The sequence below is a fragment of the Ziziphus jujuba genome, chromosome 11 (assembly GCF_031755915.1).
Source record: "Ziziphus jujuba cultivar Dongzao chromosome 11, ASM3175591v1".
Taxonomy (NCBI): Eukaryota; Viridiplantae; Streptophyta; class Magnoliopsida; order Rosales; family Rhamnaceae; genus Ziziphus; species Ziziphus jujuba.
In genome coordinates this window covers 9165578-9188406 of record NC_083389.1, presented here as the reverse complement: position 1 = coordinate 9188406, position 22829 = coordinate 9165578, and the positions used below count along the sequence as shown (strand labels likewise).

The window sequence follows — 22829 nt, the reverse complement described above, 5'->3', positions numbered from 1 at the left end:
GTTTTCTAGAAATCTCAATCAGTGCACTTATTAGTTAACTCATTCAACCGAAGAATTAAAATGTTGGAAAAAAAAGCCAAAACAGCTCACTTTGTCATCTTTTTATGTGCCAGCCAAAAAACTCGTACAAACATGGCCTAGATGAAATAGGCCCATGGACTCAAGGGGGTGGGGGGGGGGGTTCTAGAATGTACGGCAGAATCCAGTTCCAGTTTAGGGCCACGTATGTAGTCCGGGTCAGATTCCATATATAGTCAGAGTAATAATAATATTATTATGATTATGTAGAACACCAGAATGCTTTATTTTGTAAACGTAATTATGGTACCGTTGGTGTCCACAAAGTCGAAAAATAAAAAAAGGTAGAAAAAGACACAATGCTAATCAGCCATTTTGTGATTATAAATCTGCTATTGGTCAATTTGAGCGGCTTTGACCCTATTCTGTGTATATCTATTGATAATTCAACTCTCTTTTTCTTGTTAAGTTTCTTGTCTCTTTCCTGCTCTGGTCCTCAGCCTTCATGTTCTCTACTCCCCTTTTCAACTTCTATTGTAATCCTTTTTTTTTTTTTTTTTTGCTTGAATGGTTACATTTCGTTGGATTTTGGCCAACGACTCTCCCATTCCAAGTCAACATTAAATTTCCTTTCAAACAAACCATCATTCAATATCTTTTTTTTTTTAAATAAAAAATATATTTTGAAGATTGATAAACCCAAGTTAAATTTCAGTCTCCGGTCACTTGGATTCACGTACCACATTTGACTAGCTAAAATTATACATGACTACACTTCAATGGAAATGGTGACTAATTTTTTTAGAAATGGTATTGAATTTAAATTCACCCATTTATAATTCAGCATACGTCAAAGATAAATAGAAACAATCTTTCCTGTTGGTTAATTTTTTTTTTTTTTTTTTTTACTTATTTATTTTTTGTTGAACATAATTATTTGAAAAGATTATCCTTTGAACCCTTTCCATTTTAGAAATGCTATCCGACACAGTCGTCAGATTTTGTTGGAATGTCACTGCTACTTCAAACTTTCACTACAATCTACAATAAACAGTGAAATTCCAAACAAAGTTATGGACAGTGCCTTGCATATTTACTGAATGAGAAAAGTGTAACAAATGGGAAATGGTGAAAGTGGTAGAAGGAATACATGTGTTGAGTAGTAACTAAAAGGGTAAATATAAATATATATGAGAGAGAGTTTATGATCACACACCCGAATCCGATGAAAACCAATATAACAAGGATAAAATAACGTGTATCACATTTTTATATATAAAAATAAAATGACATAATATTATATATTTTGTGCCTCATCTGATTCACATATAAGATTAGATAGGGGTTATTTTCATTTGAAGTAGACAGCAAATTAAAGCCACAACACCAATCAGTTATGGTGGATTGATTATTCCCGTTCATCATATATGACCCAGGTCAAGGTTACGACCCTATAACAAATACTTATCTATTGCTACATAAAACAATCAACGATTCCTGTTTTTTATAAAAATATTCTCATTTTCTTTATTCCGAGTTTACCATGAATATGCATGGTATGAAAATAGGAATTAAGCGGGTAAAAGAATTCGAAAGGCACGTGTGACAGAAACGCGTCAAGAAATACAAAGAAAAAGAAAATAACTAAAAAAAGACAAAATGGAAAATTAAGAAAAAGAAATTAGAGAAAGAGAGATAGAAACGACAAGGCAAGTGTGAGCCTGTAGACCAATAATTGCAAAAGCAAACGAAGTCCCCGAGAGCCAAAGAGCGTAATTCTCCTGAACACCACCGCCCCTCTCCTTCCTTCCCACCAATCTCACCTCTTTTATACCTTTTTTTTGTGTTTCTTTTACACACTCTCTCTCTTCTCTCTTTCTCTCTCTTCTCTGCTATTCTTCAGCTTCTCCAAGTCCAAGTCCAACCATGGACGACTCAGCCGACCATAAATCTCACCCACTTCCATTATCCAATCCCCGCCGTCGAAACTCCATCTCCACCCCCCTCGTCGTTCCCGCCAATCTCACCCTCTCCACCACCCCTCCCATCACCAAGCCTCTCTACAGCACCAGCTTCCCCAACCAAAACGGCACAGTTTCACCGACGCCGCCTCCACCTCTGGACTTCGAGCTCGTCTCCCTCAAAACCTCTCTAGCCTATACCTCCCTCAGAGACCTAATCCCCTCCTCTCCCGGCGGTCTCATCCACTCGCCGACGGCTGCTTCCGCTGTCAACTCCGGCTACGAGATCTCCATCCGCAATCGTCTGGTGAAGCAGGCCGCCTGGGCCTACCTCCAGCCCATGTCCTCCTCTCCGGTCTCAGTCGGTACACACTTCTTCCATCGCTTCTCGCTCAGGCTCTCCGCCCAAAACCCAGTTAGCGCTTGTTTGGGCTTTATCCGCAGTCATGTTATTCCCACTCTGACCCGAGCCTTCGATGGGATACTTCGCGTCTTTCGGGTACGGGCCACCAGATAACGGTGATGGGTACGGCAATTGTTACTTCGACTGTAACGCCTTGCCTTTGTGTCTGATATTTTACAGTTCTGATTCTGTTTTTCTTTTTTTTCTTTTTTTTCTGTGTATATCTCGATTTTCTACACCTTTGTTTTTGTTTGGGTGTTTTCCTGAATCATTGATTACAAACCACCGCTGATTGGTCACAAAATGGCAAGAAAAAAAATTGCAGAAAATTTGCTAGCTTTTTGAGCGTATAATTTCTTAAATATATTTTACAAGAAAGAAAAACAAAATAATGAAATGAATTTGAATTTTTAGACAGAGAAGAAAAAGGAAGAAAAATAAATAAATAAAAAGTTTCTCGACTCAATTATCTTTTTGTGATGTAAAGATGTAAAATTTTCTTGTTGAATTTTGTACAATGGTTGGTGGGTTGCAAATTCTCAAGGGATTGGTTTGGAGCGCCTGAGCCTCAGGCGAGCTTCATTGAGCTTTTCATTGATATGGCCTCTTGGGCTAGCGTCCGAATCAGAGTCTTCCACGGACGCTTCCTCAATGTGTGCAATTTCTGTCTTGTTGAGTTTTTTAACTTGTCGGAGCTTTGATGAAGGTATCTCGGAAACTGAGCGGTTGATTGTTTTGGAAGCCGGCGATGATGGCGGTGATGTAAGTCCCTTCTTGTTCTTTAATGACTGACTTCCCTGAAGCTTGTTTGGCGTCCGTAAGAATGAGTTTGTTGATGATCCATTCTGAGTCTGCTGATGATCATCGTTTTTCTGCAAAGGTTTCTTACAATCAGAATCGTATATTCTCATGTACATTTTCTTTATATGAACAAACACAATGATCATAGTTTCTAATTCCCTACAATTCGATATTATCCTCCTAATGTGCCTCAAACTTTATCCGCCTATACAAGATTCTGCTATTAAAAGGCTGGGGCTATAACTCTGGCTAGAGAATAAGCATCTTTTAGAAATACCAAAATAGAAAAAAGATTTCCATGTTTTTAAATGAGAATAGAGACTGCATATTGTATAGTTTTTATATTGTAAAATATGTACTACCTCTGTGTACTCCCATTGATTCCCTGATTAAACAATGGATAGATTTTGTGACATGGGAAAATAGTAGTTGATTTCAGTACGACAATGAAAGATGCTATTTTGGACAGAGGTGTTTTAGTTTCAAAGTACACCACCATGAAATGACGTATCTGATGTGAGATTTGTTGTAAAAATAAAAAATGGCAGTAAATGAAATGACAAGAGAATCTACCTCGGAGCCATTATTGTTGTTTTGAAACCTTGCTGACTGAGAAGCCAAGTACTGAAGAAACTGGAAGAATGCAGACTGCCCAAACTCTGCAGAGTTTTGCATGTAGAAGGATACCACATCCCATACCTTTGCTTTCCACTCTACTAATTTCCTATCGATGTCTGTTTCATGCTTTGCTATGTAAGGCCGTAACAGTGTCTCATAGATATAGCTACTTCCCTGCAGGATGAGAACTTGGTTATCGTATTTTGTACAAACTCTGTAACTAATACAGTAAATGAGAATTCTCTTCCTTAAATAGGCTCTATTTAGTGCTTACTTTGGTCTTTGGATACCAAAGGTAGACATAGAAAGCCACCTTCATCTCCCCATACATTGGAAACCTTAACAAGACCTTACAAAATATTAGAGTGAAACCAAAAGATGGGTGTATTCAAATATACAAAGCAGCAATACATACCATGAAATGAATATGTCCCCAATCCTCTCAGTGACTGAAAGCATAGCCACAAGTATCCTGCAAATATAACAATTTGACATTATCAATTTGGACACTGCTATATAACTACAAAACCGCCAATAAAAATAATAATAATAATAACAACTTGTCTCATTCATTCGCAAGTCCCATGATAGCACAGATATATACGTATACCTAATACCAGTCATCAAAAGGTGAATATATCCATCCACTAAACGCCATAAAATGTAGCTTTGATTAGTAATTTAAGAACAAAATAGGCACATATTATAGGTCGACCAAGGTTAGTAATATATTTGATGATGTGATAGATAGTGGCCCCAAATATATTAAAGGATATATTAAAGGAAACTTATTCCATATATACTTTACTCAATGGAGATAAAAACCAATCATTTCTCTACTGGCCGCTATATCATGAATACACATAATAAAAGTATAAAAACCCATGACCAATAATATGACATATTTACTAGGCCCCTGCATAAAGTCAAACTCAGTTTATCATGTATTATCTGGAGGCATGTTTGGTTGTGTGTCTCAATTACTTATAGAATATGCCATCTCTGTACCCAAAGTCATTCGAGTTTTGATGGAGGCAAATCCAATCCACATCGATCAATTTATTGCACTTTGCGGAATTGTTAATGGCATCTCAAATCAATTAGAGAACAATTACTTTTCAAATTATGGCAAATTAGAAAGAAGACCATGAAACTAATTCTGGGAGAGTCCTGTAATAAACACTGCTAATATTAATTGATATTTGACTAAAAACGATTTAAAGGATGGAACAAAAAAATATTGTGTAGGAATGAATTCTTACCAATATTTACACCAAAAACGAAGTTCATCAATTTCTACTCTGTTCTTCTCCACGACTTTATAACACTCAAATGCAGGGTATGCATACCCGAAAAGCATTCTGAAATCATTAATAAAATTATTCAAAAAAAGGGGAAAAAAAAGCGAAAAAAGAAAAAGCCCGAGATGAATCCAGAAAACAACAGGTTAAGTTATACAAAAACAGAGACTTAAAAAAGAAAACCTAGAGAAACATAATCAACACAAACATCCAAAAGATATAACAACATGATGGAAACTCACATAAGCAATCTGGTAATGAAATCTCCCAACATTCTTTGATACTCTTCCTACTCTGACTCCCGCCAAAATTCCTGTAAAAATCCTCACAAAAACTGTCCCAATTTTTAATCAACTGACCATGCAAAAGGAAAATTAACACACATTTTCTTGCTCTCCAAACACCCTCTTTAAATATAAAATTTTAAAAAAAAAGGAAAAAAAAAAAAACAACGTGCAAAAGGAAATAAAAGACGTTCCACATACCTGTTACAGATAAGAAGGAAATAAAGCGACCAAAAAAGCAGTTAACTATATGAGAATGATTCAACAGACCCAAAAAACTTCCATTTAACAGATTCAAAACTCCGCTCTATCCAAATGGGGAAGAAATTTAAAAAATAATAAAAAAAAAAAGATAACAAAAATCAGGAAAGAGCAAGCAATTAAAGGAGGAAAATAAAAGATTCTTTAGAAGGAAGGAATGAGGATCGAACCGTTTGGAACAAGGATCTGAGATTCTGTCTGAAGGGGAAAGAAGAAGAATGAGACAAATTCTATGAAGAAGCTTTGAGATCAGAAACGACGATTAACCAAAAAAGTTGGCAAAACTATTCTACTTCTTATACCTCTATATATATATATATATACATTGCAGTTATTGAATGAAGGAGGGCACGACGATTGAATATAAAATAGAAAATTATTTATAAAAAAAAAGCCTTCTAAATAAAAAATAATAATTAAATAAAGAGAGGGATGGGGAGATTTCTTGCAATGGACGCTTCCCTACAAAATCAGTGGGAGGGGATTTATTGGGATTCTTCAAAGACGCATTTACCGTTTGGCGGTTAAATTCTGTTGGGGGTAGTTTTGCCATTTCGTTTAAATTCGTGGGAGAGAGTGTGTGATGATAGCATTTTTTTTTTTTTTCCTTTTTTTGGCCAGAGGGGTAGGATGAGGAACTTTACGATTTTTTTTTTTTTAAATCTGTTTAATATGTAAATAAAATAAAAATGATAATCATCAGTAACAAAAAATTTATCTAAAATTAGTAAAATTAGGATTTATCTTTTTAATGGTTGGAAATCCATGAATTCAAAATTTTTCTCTCCTTTTTTTCTATATCGTCATTTTCTTGTTAAAAATAAAATAAAACAGAATAACTCATCTATAATTTTAACATAATAGTAAAATTTATTTGTTTAATATTATTCTAATCGCCACATGATCACATTTGAATTTGCAAGAATATATTATTTAAGAAGGAAGTTAATCACATTGGATATTCTACTTCTTCTTTCTTTTTTTTTTTTTTAAACTTATATTTATTTATAAATTTATTGATTGTGGTACCCGTGCAAATAAAGAAAGTATAGAGTAGTAAATTTTTAATCAAGGGTTCGTCATTAATCTTTATTTATTTATTTGGAAAAATGAAAAGACCCTACATTAATTAATTTCGACAAATGTAAAAGACAGAGGTGATCCAAAAACTTGAGTTTAATCACAATGGGTAATTAACGAGTCAGCAGCATAGTAAATTTGGAGACAGCCACTTTGTGCTTTTGAGCAGCTTACCAAAGTTCTTATCCGAAAGCGAGGAGGGGTATAATAGGGATTTGACGTTTCGTTGACTCATTTTTTAGTCAGAAAGAAAAATTAAAAGCTTCTTATGATTGGGACAAACTAAAAATAATAATAATAATAAAGTGGACGTACAATTTAACTGCCATTGAATGTGTCAATTCCATGCCACCCATAGATATTAGACACCACCTCCATCACTTCCAGTACACTTCCTTGAAATTACAGTCCAAGACTTTTTTGGCCCTGGGATGATCCAGTCATTATTAGATATTAAAAATCATTTTAGCTAGTGTTATTAATATTATATATAGTTGAATGGAATGGGGGTCAATTTTTATGTTAAAACACCTTCTTCTTTTTTCTTTTTTTTTTTCTTTTTTTTTTTTTCAAACAACGTTTAATTCAGAAGCAGCCAAAAGAGAAAATGGTTAATTTGTTAAAAAGATAATTTAAAAGTAAACTAGACTTTGTCGAAACCTTATTATTTTGTTTAAATTGGAAAACATCAATAATGAGATTATTTGAATTTTGTGGGTTTTTGAATGAGAGATTAATATGGTAAAACCCAAACATGAGTAGAGTAAAAATAATAAAAAAACACATTAAATTGGTGAATTCAAATGTTTTAGATTGGATTAAATGAAATAATTAGTTTGATTATATATATCTGTATATATTTATGTATGTATATGTATTTTTTTATTTTTTTTAGCAAGAGATGATTAGTTTCGTTATGTATTCGTTTGGATAAGCATTTGTAAAAATATATATGTGTATATATATATATATATATAATTTAACTAAAAATAAAAAGGCTATAATTAATTATACATTTTATGTGTTATATTATATATCTAACTAGTTTTTTTGGATTAGTTAAACCATATTTCTTCCTTGTTTTGTTATAAATCGTCTTATATAAATATCCCTTTTATTATTCCCAGGTATATTCGGTGAAATTGCAGATAAGAAACATACGGGAAGTTTCTAAATAAGGGTCAACTACTAAACATTCTTTTTTCACTCAACAACTACTAAACATTCTAATCCTTGAAAGGTTTACCAGTTCTAATTCAACCTTATGTATACAAGCTATTGGCTAACGTACACACACACACACACACAAAATTAAACAAACAGCTCAAAATTATTATTTAATTTGTTAGTGAAATTGAATTGACATCCATATGCTTTTAGTTTCCAAAGTTTTAGTTGTAGTTAGATTAACTTAACATTCATGGGTCAATCTTCTACCAAAATATATATTTATATATATGGTTCAATCCAATATTTGATCATCCACAGTGGAAGGGTCATTGAAATATGGGCTTATTTGCTATTCTAGATTCATTATGTTATTATTATTCCCTATCGCTCTTATATTTTAAAATATATTTTATACATATATATATATATATATAATATAAGTAATTTTAGATGTTCCTTTCATATCTCTTTTTGGAATCTATGTAAGACCTAGTATGCTTTAATAGGTTTTATTTTGATGAAATATTACGACTTTTCCCAAAAGTAAAATGAAGCAATTGCCTGAAAATTCCCTGAACATTCAACTTATTTTCCATTTTACTTTGTCTACTACATTACAAAATTTTCAAATGTCTAACAATGTTGTATTTATGATGTAATTGTCTAGACTTACCATTCTACCACTTATCATTACTACGTATTTGTAATGTTTCAATGATTTTATTATTTATTTATTTATTTATTTTTGGGTTAAAACAAAGGCAAACAAACGACCAAACCAATAACCTACTAACCTTATATTTTTGGAAGTATAATTGACCCTTTTTTTTTATCATGTATATTTTATAATTTTTTTGCAGCAAATGTATATTTTAGAATTATTAATACATTCTAGATCCAAGGTTTGATTAGACCTAGATAAAATCCTCTTTTTTTTTTTTTTTTTTTTTTTTTTTTTTTTTAAGTTCAAAATATGCAGTGATTTAAGTATGAAAAAATAAAAAATAAAAAGGGCCCAACATGGCTAGCGAATCAGACAGGAAAAATGAAGCCCATAGAATTTCAAAGATCGAAATTAGAAAGCCCGTAGAGTATCTATGCAAAAAAAAGGGCTCTTGAGTTGGGTTACATATTGCTAACAAAGCCCATCTAATTCCGGCGTTGGATAAAATTAGAAAAATATGCGGAGCATGGTCGCCTGCTCAATACACCGAACTTTATCCGAGCAACAGAAGTGCAGACGAGTGGTTATACCGCTGGGACAAGCGCGGGCAAGTCTTAGAAACACGTCCCTCGTTTTCCCCCGCATAGGTCGTAACGCCAAATTAATTAAAATAAAATAAAATAAAAAGTTAAGTTACGATATATATATATATATACACACACATGCCCACTATATATCCATGTTTCGTTTTATCTCTTCCATTACCGGACCCATCTCACCCTGCTTCCATTTCAGGTATTTGTTTATATTTCTATGCGTCACTTTATAAATTTGTTGTAGATTTTATGGCAGTGATACTAAATGTGAATGTGTATATTATTGTTAAAAAGCTTTTTTTAATTTTTATTAAACTCTGATTGTCACTTGTATTTTCTACCAAATACGATATTGGAGAATGAGACCCGGTTATTGATTTCTAATTTAAGGGCAGCAAGGAAAGAAATGGGTCAAGACGTTTTACAGTCTATAAGTAAAAGGCATGCTAATTTCCGTTTATGCGATGTTTCCAGGTGCTTTGTTTTCTTTTATTTTATTTAGTTGTTTGGTTTTTTTGGGAGATGATTGGGGTTGGATTATCCAATACTTTTTCTAAGCTTTTTTTTTTTTGTTGTTGTTGTTTTTCTCATGTTTAGTTACACAACTGAGTTACTGGAGGTTCAAGCTGGTGATCCAACATTTCATGTTCTACTGATCCCTGGAAATCCAGGTTGTTCGTGTGGATTTAAGTATGTAAATATTGGTTTTTGTTCGTTTTGTTATGGATTAGGATTTGTGTTTGATTGGTACCGCAGGTGTTGTTTCATTTTATAAAGATTTTGTGGAATCGCTTTATGAGTTTCTTGGAGGAACTGTATCCGTGACAGGCAAGAGTCTGAAGCTCCTCTTTCGTTTTCTTTTTATTCATTTATTTATTTATTTATTTTTAACTTAGTTTACGTTTTGATTACTGATTATGAATTGTCTGTCTCGTTTATTTTGTTCTTTTAATTTTTGGTGTGCATTACTAGCTGTTGGCCACGTATCTCATACAAAGAAGGTACTGCATTTTGCTGCTGTTTTTTTGGCCATATCAAATTTATACTTTATATAAGATTATTTTTGTTGCCCATCATCTGCCATACATATCTCTGTCAATAAATTTTTAGGCACGTGGAAAAATTTTGTCTGTACAGCTTTTTGTAAAATCTGTTTAACAATATAAAAGCTATTTAGGGAGTAGTTAAAGGTTGATTGAAGGTTCATAATTTAGGTATTGAAGATGATGCTTGAAAATGTGTGTTCATCATTTAGTTTCACTTGTTGTAAGGGAATTTTCTTGATTAGCTATTTAGTTCTCTTCTAGTTCTGCTTTGTTCTTCATGCATAATTTAGTTAGTTTGACAAATCATATAGCTCACGGCTTCCTTATAAGGAGCATCTTGTGTAGTGGAACTTGTTTTATAATTTTTTCCCTGTGTTTCTTGGCATGATATATCTTAATATGAACATCTCTTCTTGTTAGGATTGGGAGCATGGAAGGTTGTTTTCATTGCAAGAACAGATTAATCATAAGGTGAGTTTCTGCTTGCTTTATCAGTTCTGAGCACATTCAGGTCTTGATGAGAGTGAACAGTGACCTGCGAATGTGTCTTTAAGTTAGCAAAATGTTATGCCCCTGTGCTAATGAAACTCAAATGGATTTAGTGCCATTGCTGTTGCAGTCCATTTTACTTTGTTAATTGAGCGGCAAATGTTAAGTCAAAAGTTCCCAATGTTAACAGAATGTGTAGTTGAAGTCTTTACCCTCTATGAGATTATATATATATATATATTTATATTGACACTATTCCACCATTTTTCTTCATCGAGACTAGTTTGCTTTATCAATTTGTCTCTTACATGTAACTATAATTTCCATTTGCAGATGGACTTCATCAAACAGGAATTGCAAAATAATGGAATTCCTATAGTATTGGTGGGATAATATTCTTATCATTAATTCATTTTTTTTTCCTACTCAATTTGACGTTGCCCTCTCAAAAGAGCTTCATTTTATGGAGAAGTGGGTTACAAAGTACTTTATCGTTTGAAGTCATGTTAGCTTTTCATAACTTATGCAACAATGTTCAAAGATTTCAATATTATTTATCATATAATGTTATGGCCTGTTTGCCTCTGGTTTCACATTATAGTGTTGTTCATACTGTTTTTGTGAAAAAAGTACCAGATTAATAAAATAATTGCTTAGTCTGACTCTCTGAATGGGGTTACCTATCTTTGATAAATAAGATAATGGAAAATGAGCTAGTAAAGTTCTAGCTTGGTCTATTACAATCTTTATTTTTCCTGTTCTGGTATTTGAAAAGTTATGTTGTGGAAGTGATCCTATCTATTTCTGTATCATCAGCTTAGTAAGAGAAACATTTTAAGTTATTTCATGGTGATTTCATATCGTTTCAATAAAGCACGTAGAAACTTTGGAAATTGATTTATTGTTTGACTTAAAAATTTTAAAATTGACATTTATTTCCTGCTGCAGGTTGGACACTCCATCGGTTCATATATATGTATTGAGCTGTTCAAGAGAGCTCCAGAGAAGGTGACAACCACATTATACTAATTTGTTTTTGCTAAATAATATTGTGCCACCTCTCATCTGTATCTAACCATGAAAACCTGTTCCCTTACTTCTCTTCTTGGCATTGTAGGTGAGATATTGCATTGGACTATATCCATTTTTGGCCTTAAATCAAGAATCCAAGGCACAAGCTATTATTGGGAAAATTGCAGCGTAGGATCTTTTCTTTATTATAATTCCTATGAATAACATGGTTCTCGATCCTCTACAATGTGTTGAATGCATCTTAACAACTCTGTGTACATGCAGTGGTTTGTAAAAGTGAGCTGTTTCTTTTTAGTTTTACCTTCGTATTCTTTTCTGCCTACTTGTCTTGGTGTCTGTTTGTCCTCAAATTTTAATTTTGCGATAAATGGTTTTTGTATTTATCTAGCTTAAATAAATGATTTTACCATTGGCAATTTAAATGGTTCTGGACTTCTAATGTATGCTATACATTGGTTAGTTCAATGGAAAGCTTGTTTTCCTGTACTTTCAACTTTGACTGTGAGAAACTTGGGAATCATTGAGATTAATGTTAAAAAATTGTGTTTTTCAGGTCTCCAACTCTAAGTTTGGTCATTTGTTTTATAGTTGCATTGTTGGGAATGTTACCAATCTGTGCCTTGAGGTTAATTGTGAAACAGTCTTTTGGGAAGTCATGGTCGGCCACTGCAGTTGACTCTGTTTGCTCACACTTGGTAAAGGTAATGTCTGTATCAGAGATATATTTTCCACCAAGTCCATTTAATACTTTGGGTTCCTTCTTTTTTCTATATTAGATAATCTTTATTTTTTAATTAATGTCATCTTTTTATCTCTCAACTGCTCTTTAGTGCGACTTTCTACCAATATATATCCTTATGGAACTGCACTCATCGTCTGTGCACAAGGGGGATTTCTTAATATTACTGCATTAACATTTGTGTTGAAACTTGCAGTACCATACCATACGGAATATTCTCTTCATGGCAATGACAGAATTCAAAAAGGTAAGAGATCTTGCTTTTCATTGAGATTTATATGCTAGTTCTTTAAGTTGAGATTAAACGATACAATGTGACTAATATACCTGCAGCAAATTTATGATAGCAATCAGCATTACATTTTAAGTTTAAATCTTTGTATGTGCAAAAATATAGCCATGTGTGTGGTTCACACAGTTGGAAAGTTAAACTACAAGCAGTTATTTGCTGACTACAGTCCCTATTCTAGCTTTCAGAAGCACCAGATTGGGCATTTATGAGAGCCAAGTGTGATAAAATTGCATTTCTGTTTGGTGTCGATGATCATTGGGGTCCACTTCAAATGCATGAAGAGGTAAGCGGTGGTGTTATTATCGAATGCATGAAGGTTAAGTTTGAATTCATGAGGATGTTATGCTCCTCTCCATGTGTGTCCAAAACAACATGTGGTTGCGTTAAGAAAATATGCCTGTCATTTTGGCTCTCGGGACATGATTCCTTGCTTTCCTTCTTCCCTTGCTCTATCTAGCACTCCCAGTAGACCAGTACTTTCTGCATGGATTACTTGGGTCTACATTTACTTGGATTATCCATTGTTAAATATAATGCTGAATTTTGTCGTAATGCATTAGTTTGGTAATTTAGTGCTTAAGCATAAAGAGCAATTGACTTTAGTCCAGATCTTTTCAAGTTTGCTCTATTTTCCAATCTGACTATCTGGGTATTTTTTGCGTCCTTTCTAATGGCCACAGATTTGCAAGGAGGTCCCAGAAATCGCTCTATCAATTGAGAGAGAGGGTCACACCCATGCTTTCGGTTGCACTGAGGCTGGCTCACTATGGGTTGCACAGTATGTAGCAGGCTTGATCAAGAATCAAATACCAAGATCAAGCCAGTAAGATCCAAATATGTTTTTAGCAGGAGACTATTGGTTTGAGTTTCTGGTAGTCATAAATGTATGGAGGGTTTAGACGCTTATAATGCATAAAATTCTTACCATTTCCATGTTCTCTGTTTATTTAAAGTTAATAATATTTATCAGTACCTTTTGGAGCATTTCTTAGCCTTTTATAATTCTACATACAGATTTTGTGTTTGTAGTATAACTAAACGACTGCAATGCATGCAGAAAAGTAAAAATCAGTAGCAAAAACGTACACTGCTTTTCTAGTAGCGTGCAGATAAAGTAATCGATTAATGTAAAGACTTTCGTATACAAAATGGCATCTCTCTTTATTTACAAGGGTCACTGCCACTTCATTCGTCTTTATTACAGGTATTAGTACTTTTTCCTCTTGCTTTCTATTTTTTCTGATAGACAAACATATATTTGAATTGGTTTTTGGTTGGTAGAGGTGGATAATGAGAGAGAATAAAAATAAAAATAAAACGAATATTATGAATGTGATTGTTGTTGTTATAGGAACTTAATGGTTGAAATAAGATGAATATAATGGACGCCTTAATAAATATAAATAGTTATATGAACTATTGGCAACTCGTTAAAACAATCAGAACAAATATATATGGGCTTGATTATTCTACAACCAGCCTCTCTCTTTTGTTGGACCCGTGACTTTATGAGGCTATGAAATGCAACAACTCCAATTTGTCTCCATACATTTAATTAATTTCACAAAAAAAAAACACAAATCTATACATTTTAATCAAATTGAGAAACTTCAAACTGCCAGGCTCGAATATATAGAATTATATTTTACTTCTTTTTTCGTGTTAATATATACAATTTTATTTTCAAATAACTTGTGAAAAATATTATACATTCACGTAGATATATAAGCTTAGAATTATTAGCCGAAGGGGAAAGAAAAAAAATGAAAAAGAAAAAAAGTTTAGATTTGGGTTACCATTTGGCATTTACCAATGCAACTTGCAGTCGTCACAAGTCATTCTTACACCTAAGATTTGGAATTATGAAAAAATATTCCCGTGGCCAAATATTTTTCGAAATAAGTGACATTTGGAAGTATTCTAAATCCCGTTTAAGATCCAAATAATCAAATCGGGTCAAAATTCCGTAAGGATTTAAGTCGGGTTTTCATGCTTTAATTTTTTTTTTTCCCCCCTATTCCTATGGGTGGTTTACTTTCTTAAAAAAAAAAAAAAAAAAAGAAATTGTTATTTGAATAACAGCTACTAATTATATCTTTGGTAAGATTCCACATTGCCCACCGATTATCTTTATGGATACAAAAAATTTTAAGTATTAAAAAGAAGCTTATGAGTTTCATCATTCTAATTCAAAGATTAATTTAATAAATATAATTAAGCTTAACCCTTTGCACGAATTTGCTCAACTTTTCATCACGCCAAAGTACACCATGATATGACCCATTACCCTAATCTTTTGGGAAAAAGATAAAATAAAAATAAAAATCCTGAGACTCTCTGACTATGACTCATAAAATTATCAATCAATCGCTGTTTTCAGGTGTTGCAAAATGTATGGTCCAGATGTATGTTGTGATGGATAAAAACTCACAGAACATGTGATTTTAGCGAAGTAGGACCCACATGGAGCTTACATGCAGACACCTTTAAAGAGAGAAGCTTCTCCATTTCCATTTCCATTTCCATTCGGTGAAACACTCTTCTCCTTCCAACTCACTCGCTCACTTATTCTCACTCGCTCACAGACTTAGTCATTTCCTCACTTCTCTTCTTTCTTCTTTCTCTTCTGTTCTATACCATGTCCAGTAACAGAAAGAAAGTCCTTCTGAACACGGTGTCGGTGGACCTAGGCTGCAGTTGCAGAAGGCCGAAACTTTCCTTTCTTTTCCATCCGAAGCCCAAAACTACGTATCGAAAACACAAACACTATCGCTCTTCGTCCTCGAGCTCATGGGACAAAGACGACACCACCACCACCACCACCACCACCACCGCATTCTCTCCGAACTTGGACTCTTGGCAGTTTTCCGATGTCGAAACCGCCGACGTGAAGACGGTGAAGGGCTTCGGAAGAGTCGGCGGGGAGAGCGTGGCGGTGGAGAAGGAGTCGGACGATCCCTACCTGGATTTCCGGCATTCGATGCTGCAGATGATCTTGGAGAACGAGATATACTCGAAGGACGATCTCCGACAGCTGCTCAACTGTTTCTTGCAGCTGAATTCGCCATGCCACCATGGGATTATTGTTAGAGCTTTCACTGAGATCTGGAACGGCGTTTTCTCTGTCAAGTCCTGCACTTCCACGAAGAAGTTGCATTTTGCAGCTTACACCTCACGTGACTACTAGGTTCTTCCCTTCTTCTGCTCGTGCATTGATTCCCGCACGTGAATTCCATGATATGGTAGAAAGAACATATTATTATTGTTTAATATTATTATTGTTATTATTCCGGGGGAGGCGGGTTGGTCCAAATTAATGTCAATTTGTATGGTTAAATAAAAAATCTTATTAGGGCTTTTAGTGTTAAGGTTGTATTTAGATCAAGATATTTAATTTATTCTCCAAAAAATGGCAAAAAAAAAAAAAAAAAAAAGCTTCTTTTTCTTGTATTAATGTAACTTGTAAGCTGGGTGGATATAGGATGGAACCTATTTTCTTCCCATTTTTTTCTCTCTTCAATCAAATGTTTATGCGTGTATATATATAAATGAATGTTGTTGTTGTTGTTTTTTTTTTTTTTTTTTTTTTCAAGTGAAATATTCATATTTTGATTTTCTTGGTAAGCGATGATACATATATATATGTGTGTTTCATCTTATTTATTTATTTTTTTTAGTAAAACAAAAAATTCAGAGGATCATAAGTGACCAAGGATTCACCTTAAGAGAAGACCAAAATAAAAATAAAAATAAAATTGGACAAGTAGTGCAATTAGGGCTGGTCAAACTCAAAACCCTTGGAAGCAGGTTCCAAGAAGAAGAGTGAGTGTAGCTGGTGGGAAAAGATAGACATTGGGATTTGAATTTAATAATTTGGAGAAGTGATTTTGTAAGTGGTGCATGAAGGACAGGTTGGTGATTAATGCCATTTTCAATGAAGAATAGAAATGTCTATTGACTGACACTAGTGTACAATTTCCAATGCCCACCTCCGCTAGTATTAAACCTTGGCTTTTACTCTCCCTTTGTGTCTCATATATTTAATGTTTTATCATACCTGCTAGTTGCTAGTTGTTCCTCTCACTCATTTCTCATACACTCTCTCTGCCCTCGTCTCTGTTTCTCAACTCCTAAATTATTATATATATTTATACAATTCAAGCTTTACCATTATCTAGATTTCAGATTTATCAATATATAAATCCCCTCAATGAGCCGAAAACAGTTCTATATCATTTTGTTTTTTTTGGGGTTTGAGAATTATACAAAAATTGAGCTACTTGGTACTCTGGTTTGCTTTTGCAGTACTTTCTTAAGTATGGATGAATACAAAAGCAAAGGCATATAATAATGAGTAGAAAAATATATGATTTTGATTTTTGAGTTAAGATGGAGAGATAAGAGCATAGGAAATTAAGGCTCTCCCACATGACTGTTTGTGACCATTATGGTTTGCCTCAGAGTTGGGCATGCTTTGCAGAGAGAGCAATTATGGTTGTCTTTGTTAAAGACATATCTCTTTCTAATGTCACAAACAATTTCATAATATATATATATTTTTAATATATCTGATCTATTAAAGTTAAAAAATGTGGTCTACCATGGAGGGTTAGTCAAATCTATGGGAGGGAATCTTTACAGTAGTGGAAACATATGGGAGAGGTCCATTTTTTTTTTTCCAAGACAGTAACGGACCACAACCCCTGTCCAAATTCCTTCTCCATGTAGGGAAAATAAATGAAATAAAAGAAAATTGATCTAATTAGGGTTTCAGTGTATTACAAACCAGAAAAGAAGAGAAAATTTGTTGCAAATATTTGTACAACTATCAAATCAAAAAAAAAAAAAAAAAACTTGGTTTAGACATATAAACCCCCTTTATCCAAACTCGTTATCTTTTCTCTGATAGTGGGAGACATCTTTCTGCTTTTTTGTGGGTAAGAAAGAAACAAATAAAAGAGAGAACCATAAAATTAACTTGATGTTCTTGCCTTACCTGACATCTATTTAAGTTTGGTTATAGGATTTGTGTTAAGCTAGTGAGAGGGATGTTGCTACAGTTACCAAAACAAAATTAATAATAATAATATAAAATAAAGAGAGGGGTATTGCTATGTGAAGAAATATCTATAAAATGTTTCAGCACAAAAAAGAAAAAGAAAAAAAAAATATCTATAAAATGTGGAACTTTTATTTTTATTTTTTTATTTCTCTTGTGTGTGCTTTCCATCAATGGAATGTGAACTAACATGCCTAATAGGATTTAAAACCATCAATTCCATCAATCAAATTGTGATATGTTTGAAAAGATTGTTTAGCTTTCTGATCAGTCTAATCTTTTATCTGCTGTGATGGACAAAGTCACATGTATAAATGCGTTCGTTTATCGACATATGAGCAAATAGTTTCAGCTTCATTTGTTTCTTTCTTACCTCAATTTATTCCGATACAATCAAACCAAATGCAAAGCCTCATTCGTGACCAGCCAAAAGCAAAAAAGGATTTCCACTTATGGTATTTAAACTGTCAATCGATCTTTCAGGTCATTGAAGTTGGTGAAGATCATCATATCAAACTAAAAGCAAGGTTCTCTTAATTACTAAAAGGATAATCTTAATCCATTTAGAAGATAATGTTCCTTGATTTCCTTTTGGGGCAACAGGATAAGTTTGCTTGATGATTGATTAAGCAAAATAAAGTAAAATTAAATCTACTATAGTTTGGAAAATCAAGCCCCGACAAAAGTACTGCCTTTCCAGCTACGATGAAAATTATGAAAATATAAAATTAAAAACGCTGCTAAGTTTATGGACATATAGGATATATGATAACGGTATTAGACCAGCAATTAATCTCAAACGTTTTAAGATGAATTTTAATTTACTCATAATGCATGTCATATACTAAGCTATTGTGTATATGGTACTTTGGACACGTAATTGTAATCTGCAATGAAGATTAACAAAGGATTATTGGACAATATAAAAGGTGGAAAAAGTGAAAAGATGAAAGTACTAGATAGTCTACATCTTACTTGGTAAATCGAGGTTGTACAGATATGAGTACATAGGGTACTTTTTGGCCAATAAATAGAAACATTAGTGATTTGGAGGATCAAAATGTGAGACCGACATGTAAAGAAGGCTGTGGCAACCCATGAGGGATTGAATAAAAAGGGAAATAATAATATCAAAAACAATTCTTCTCTCCACAATGAAGACAGACAACCCCATTGCTTCAATTTTTGTCCCTTAAAGAAATAAAGAATACATGCCCTCGTAAGTCTCCCTCTCTTAAAAAGTTTACATCCCTAATGGCTAATGTTTGCTTTTAAAAACAATTTTTAGAGGTCTTATTTTTATTTATTTAAGTCACTTCAGGGATTGCTGGATTCCAACTATCTCAGGGAACCTTTACGGTTCAGTTTCAAGATTAAAGCTATTATCTAAGAATAATGAAACAATATTACCAAACATTCAAGTTAAACATCCAACATTTTAGCAATCTTGGCATTCAAATATAGAATCTAGTACGTAATTTTACGACGAGACCTTTGTTTAGTCGTGACTCGTGAGGAGATGTTGGATTTGATGACTTGGAAGAATTTGTACTTTGACCGAATTAAAAAGTAAACAATAAAAAACTATTTTACAGTATACTTACTATTCATAGAGTTCTTATCAGCAGCAGCAGAGGCATTTTATAGAATTACAGAGCAGCCTTTTTTTTTTTTTTTTTTGTTAGGTAATAAGATAACAGTACAGAGGGGCTTTTTTTACTTTTTTTTGGTAAAAGATTACAGAGCAGGTATCTTAGTTTTACGGAATGGATAAAAACAAAAAGTAAATGTGAAGATATGGATCAGAGTTTTTCCTTCCCAGATTTTATTGGTACAAGTTGTACCACTACAACCCAAAAGTTTCCATCCACCACTTTTAATTGCTTAAATATTTCCATTTATGAATAATTCAGCTATAATGAGGTAATAGTGAATTAATATGCCTGTTAAGAATATGGACGAGTTTGATGCATTCCTTCAATCACCACTCTTAACCTCTATAACCATTTCATTGGAATTCACAAAAAAAAAATAAAAATACATATATATATATATATAACTAGTGGATTGGAGTACTTCTTGTGTCCTAGGGAATTCCGACATTGTTTAGTGGTTTGGGTTTTGTTGTCTGTGAATTCTCCTTTATATGGTTTCTTGGTTTGGTTCGTTTAATGAATTTGTACACACAGAAAAAAAAAAAAAAGAAAAAAAAAAGGGTATTTGATCAGTTTGAAGTGACGCCCATCTAAATAAAATATCAGTTTATGCCGAGTAATATCGCCCGGGAAGGTACTAGAACTTAAATCTTGATTTGTCTCTTTGTCGGCTCAAAATGGATGCGAATCTAAGCGTGAGGGTAAAAAAATTTAAATACAACTGGGTAAAGTGGTTAAAATTGATGAGAATCTAAACAAGTTTGACTCTTTTTAGACACAATTTAGCTGACATTTTGTTAGATATCAGTGAGAAAGATAATTTGTCCTTCTTTTTAGTCTCATTACAATAAATTTTAAATTAAAGAAATAAATATATTTTGAACTTTATGATTTTATAAATAGAAATATAAAAGGGAAAGAACCGAATCAATTTCGTTTCACATCATCCATCCTCCTCAATAAAAAACCCGCTATCCTATTTAAATAAAAAAAAAATTTATTCACATGGATCCATAAAAATTTACAGCTTCAGATGGATGGCTTCTATATCGAGGAGGATTAATCATCACTGTACTAGAACAGCACAATCAAAGCTGTCAACTCGATGGGTGAATTTTGATACTACTAAAATTGGACATAGAGCAAATCTCCTAATTAAATTCAAAATTTTTGAAAAGCAATGAATAAAATGACAAACACAATCAGTCTCTGACTTCTTCTTACGCAGGCTGGCACGGGACGCCCATTGGAAAGAGGTAACCAGGTGGTACAAATTTGTGAAACACAGCATTTAATGTGAAAAATTAAAATTGTATGAAGCTTCTGTGGAAAAAGACAAGCACAATTTCCATCACCCTATTTACTGTTTTATCACAAAATCTCATGCCAAGTGAAAATCTTAAGGTCAAGTCCTTATCTCATCCTCATTCGAAAGCCAAGATCAACTTCACAGAGCACCCATTATCTAAAAAATCTGAAGTTCCAACCCACCAAGCTTCTTAATCAGAAATTGTACATCAAAAGGTAGCTTTTAGTTTCTCAACGCCATTGATATTGATATCTAGCATTGAAACTCCTTCCACAAAAAGCGCTTTATGATAAAAGTAAATAAGAGGGATTTCTTTGCAGAGCTCTTTATTTGCAATTAAGTTAAAGAGTCATGATTTGAATTGAGTAAATGGAATCCATCATCATCATCGTCGTCCATGGTTGGACCTCTGTTTAATGTCAAGGGTATTTATGGAACAAAAATATTTGAAAGACAGAGCAGCCCAATTGAATGCAAATGACAGTCTAAGCCCATGGACCAAGTAATTGAAATGAATTGAATTGAATTGATGGCTTTAGGTTTTAGACCCTGGGTTGGTAGTTGGTGTTAATAAGGATGTCATTGATATTTGTTGCAATAAAAGTTGGCTTAAATGACTACAAGGATGTATGATGAAAGTCACAGTGAAGATTTCTCGAGAACTATCATATAGGATGTATATTTGCAGCGAAGTACCTCTATCACAGTAATAAATTCAAAATAACTACACGAGCAACCATTCATAATTTTGTGCAATGATTTTTTTTTTTCTTTTCAATTACAAAGGGTGGGAAAAAATTTTACCTAGCTAATCTTGGACATGATGGTTATATTTTCAATGTTAAAATCCTTAGGCCAAGGCCAAGTCTATGAGTACTTGTGCAATGAATTTATAAAATAAAAAAACAAAAAAACCTTCATAAAGTGAAGAAAGATTATTATATAACTGTTACATGGTAATGTTATATAAGGGATGGAAATTTGCTTCGCCATTTTCGATTTCTAAGGGGACTTGTTCCTAACGGAGTTGGGATAGAAACATGGCCAAAAAAAAAAAAATTGCCATCCATTTTAATTTATATTTATATTTCATATATTTTCTTATACTTAAACATATTTATATTAATAAATATGATTCTATTAATACAATTTTAAAATATATAATTTTAATGTTAGAACGCTTTCAAAAAAAAAAAAAAAGAATTGTGAAGGAAATAAAATCAAGTCGGAATACTGTTGATTCAATTCAAGATCAGAGAGTTCAACTAAAACATGATACACTCCTAATTACTGTGAATTAGCTTTATAGAGCACCAGTTAATATTCTTGTAAGAGTCATCAATGTGCAGCTAACGTTTTCCTTTTTTTTTTTTTTTGGGTAATAAAACTCATATTTTCCATGTATATTTAATTAAGTCTATTTCCGGGTAATATATTTACTTAACTTCTTTTATAAAATAGTTTTCCATTTTTCTAATAGCCTCAATGTGTATAAGTTTAAGTTATTTCAATAATGAAAAGGAAGCCTTGACATATATCTTAAAAATCTTTAAAAATAATATTTTGAAAAATATAGTTTTATTATTATTATTATTTTATGGTGGGAAAATGAGAACCCGAACCCATCTGGTTTCCAATTGAGGAATCCTTATCCCATCGCAGTTAAAAGAAACCGGAGTATAGGGCGGTGATGGGGCTGTTTTCGACCTTTTCTTATGCCTCCTGGCATAATGAACAATTTACAGTCAAATAGTTGTTTGACTTAAATTTTTTGTTTATATTCCTCAATGCTTTATTTTAATATTGTACAAATTTATGTTTATAGATAATTTGGATTATGTTTACTTGATAGTTGTTTCTTATATGAATAATATGATGTAATCTATATTTTACATCATTGTATTAAACATTTTACCTTCTCGGTAAAGATGTAAAATTAACCCTCTCTTTGTATTTATTTTTAATATCAAAAGCTATGGTTCGAAAAGATTTGTATAATTTTTTATTTTTTTGGTTCAAACAGAGAGATCTGCAACCAATGCCAAAACCTA

The 22829-nt window shown here is 32.9% G+C and overlaps 4 protein-coding genes across 12 annotated transcripts; 3 read left to right on the top strand and 1 right to left on the bottom strand.

Moving 5' to 3' along the window:
* Window positions 1–1743: 1743 nt before the first annotated feature.
* On the top strand, window positions 1744–3366 carry LOC107432265 (uncharacterized). 2 transcript variants are annotated; one of them, XM_016043368.4, is made up of 2 exons: window positions 1744–2478; window positions 3089–3366. In XM_016043368.4, the coding sequence occupies exons 1-2, from the start codon at window positions 1945–1947 to the stop codon at window positions 3110–3112; spliced, it is 558 nt and encodes a 185-aa protein (XP_015898854.1). In that variant the 5' UTR covers window positions 1744–1944; the 3' UTR covers window positions 3113–3366. The 2 variants fall into 2 exon arrangements, with proteins under 2 accessions (XP_015898854.1, XP_024922494.1); XM_025066726.3 differs by having other exon boundaries at window positions 1746–2505.
* On the bottom strand, window positions 2569–5973 carry LOC107432266 (HVA22-like protein j). Of its 3 annotated transcripts, XM_025066722.3 has the most exons (7): window positions 5818–5973; window positions 5588–5693; window positions 5345–5436; window positions 5064–5162; window positions 4217–4273; window positions 4076–4139; window positions 2569–3975 (listed from the first exon to the last, which is right to left on the bottom strand). In XM_025066722.3, exons 3-7 carry the CDS (start codon window positions 5374–5376, stop codon window positions 3640–3642), a joined length of 588 nt encoding a protein of 195 aa, XP_024922490.3. In that variant the 5' UTR covers window positions 5377–5436; window positions 5588–5693; window positions 5818–5973; the 3' UTR covers window positions 2569–3639. The 3 variants fall into 3 exon arrangements, with proteins under 3 accessions (XP_024922490.3, XP_015898855.3, XP_024922492.3); XM_016043369.4 differs by lacking the exon at window positions 5588–5693 and having other exon boundaries at window positions 5818–5925; XM_025066724.3 differs by lacking the exon at window positions 5588–5693 and having other exon boundaries at window positions 5345–5415; window positions 5818–5914.
* Window positions 5974–9112: 3139 nt separating this feature from the next.
* On the top strand, window positions 9113–13739 carry LOC107432244 (uncharacterized). 6 transcript variants are annotated; one of them, XM_016043345.4, is made up of 13 exons: window positions 9119–9356; window positions 9553–9631; window positions 9755–9828; window positions 9914–9985; window positions 10130–10158; window positions 10624–10674; window positions 11026–11076; window positions 11641–11700; window positions 11810–11892; window positions 12278–12425; window positions 12660–12710; window positions 12934–13038; window positions 13436–13739. In XM_016043345.4, exons 1-13 carry the CDS (start codon window positions 9284–9286, stop codon window positions 13580–13582), a joined length of 1023 nt encoding a protein of 340 aa, XP_015898831.3. In that variant the 5' UTR covers window positions 9119–9283; the 3' UTR covers window positions 13583–13739. The 6 variants fall into 6 exon arrangements, with proteins under 6 accessions (XP_048320952.2, XP_048320951.2, XP_015898831.3 ...); XM_016043346.4 differs by having other exon boundaries at window positions 9122–9356; window positions 9548–9631; XM_016043347.4 differs by having other exon boundaries at window positions 9124–9356; window positions 9516–9631.
* An 81-nt stretch (window positions 13740–13820) lies between these two features.
* On the top strand, window positions 13821–16321 carry LOC107432255 (transcription repressor OFP6). The gene is made up of 2 exons (XM_016043359.4): window positions 13821–13959; window positions 15136–16321. Exon 2 carries the CDS (start codon window positions 15394–15396, stop codon window positions 15940–15942), a length of 549 nt encoding a protein of 182 aa, XP_015898845.3. The 5' UTR covers window positions 13821–13959; window positions 15136–15393; the 3' UTR covers window positions 15943–16321.
* Window positions 16322–22829: the final 6508 nt, after the last annotated feature.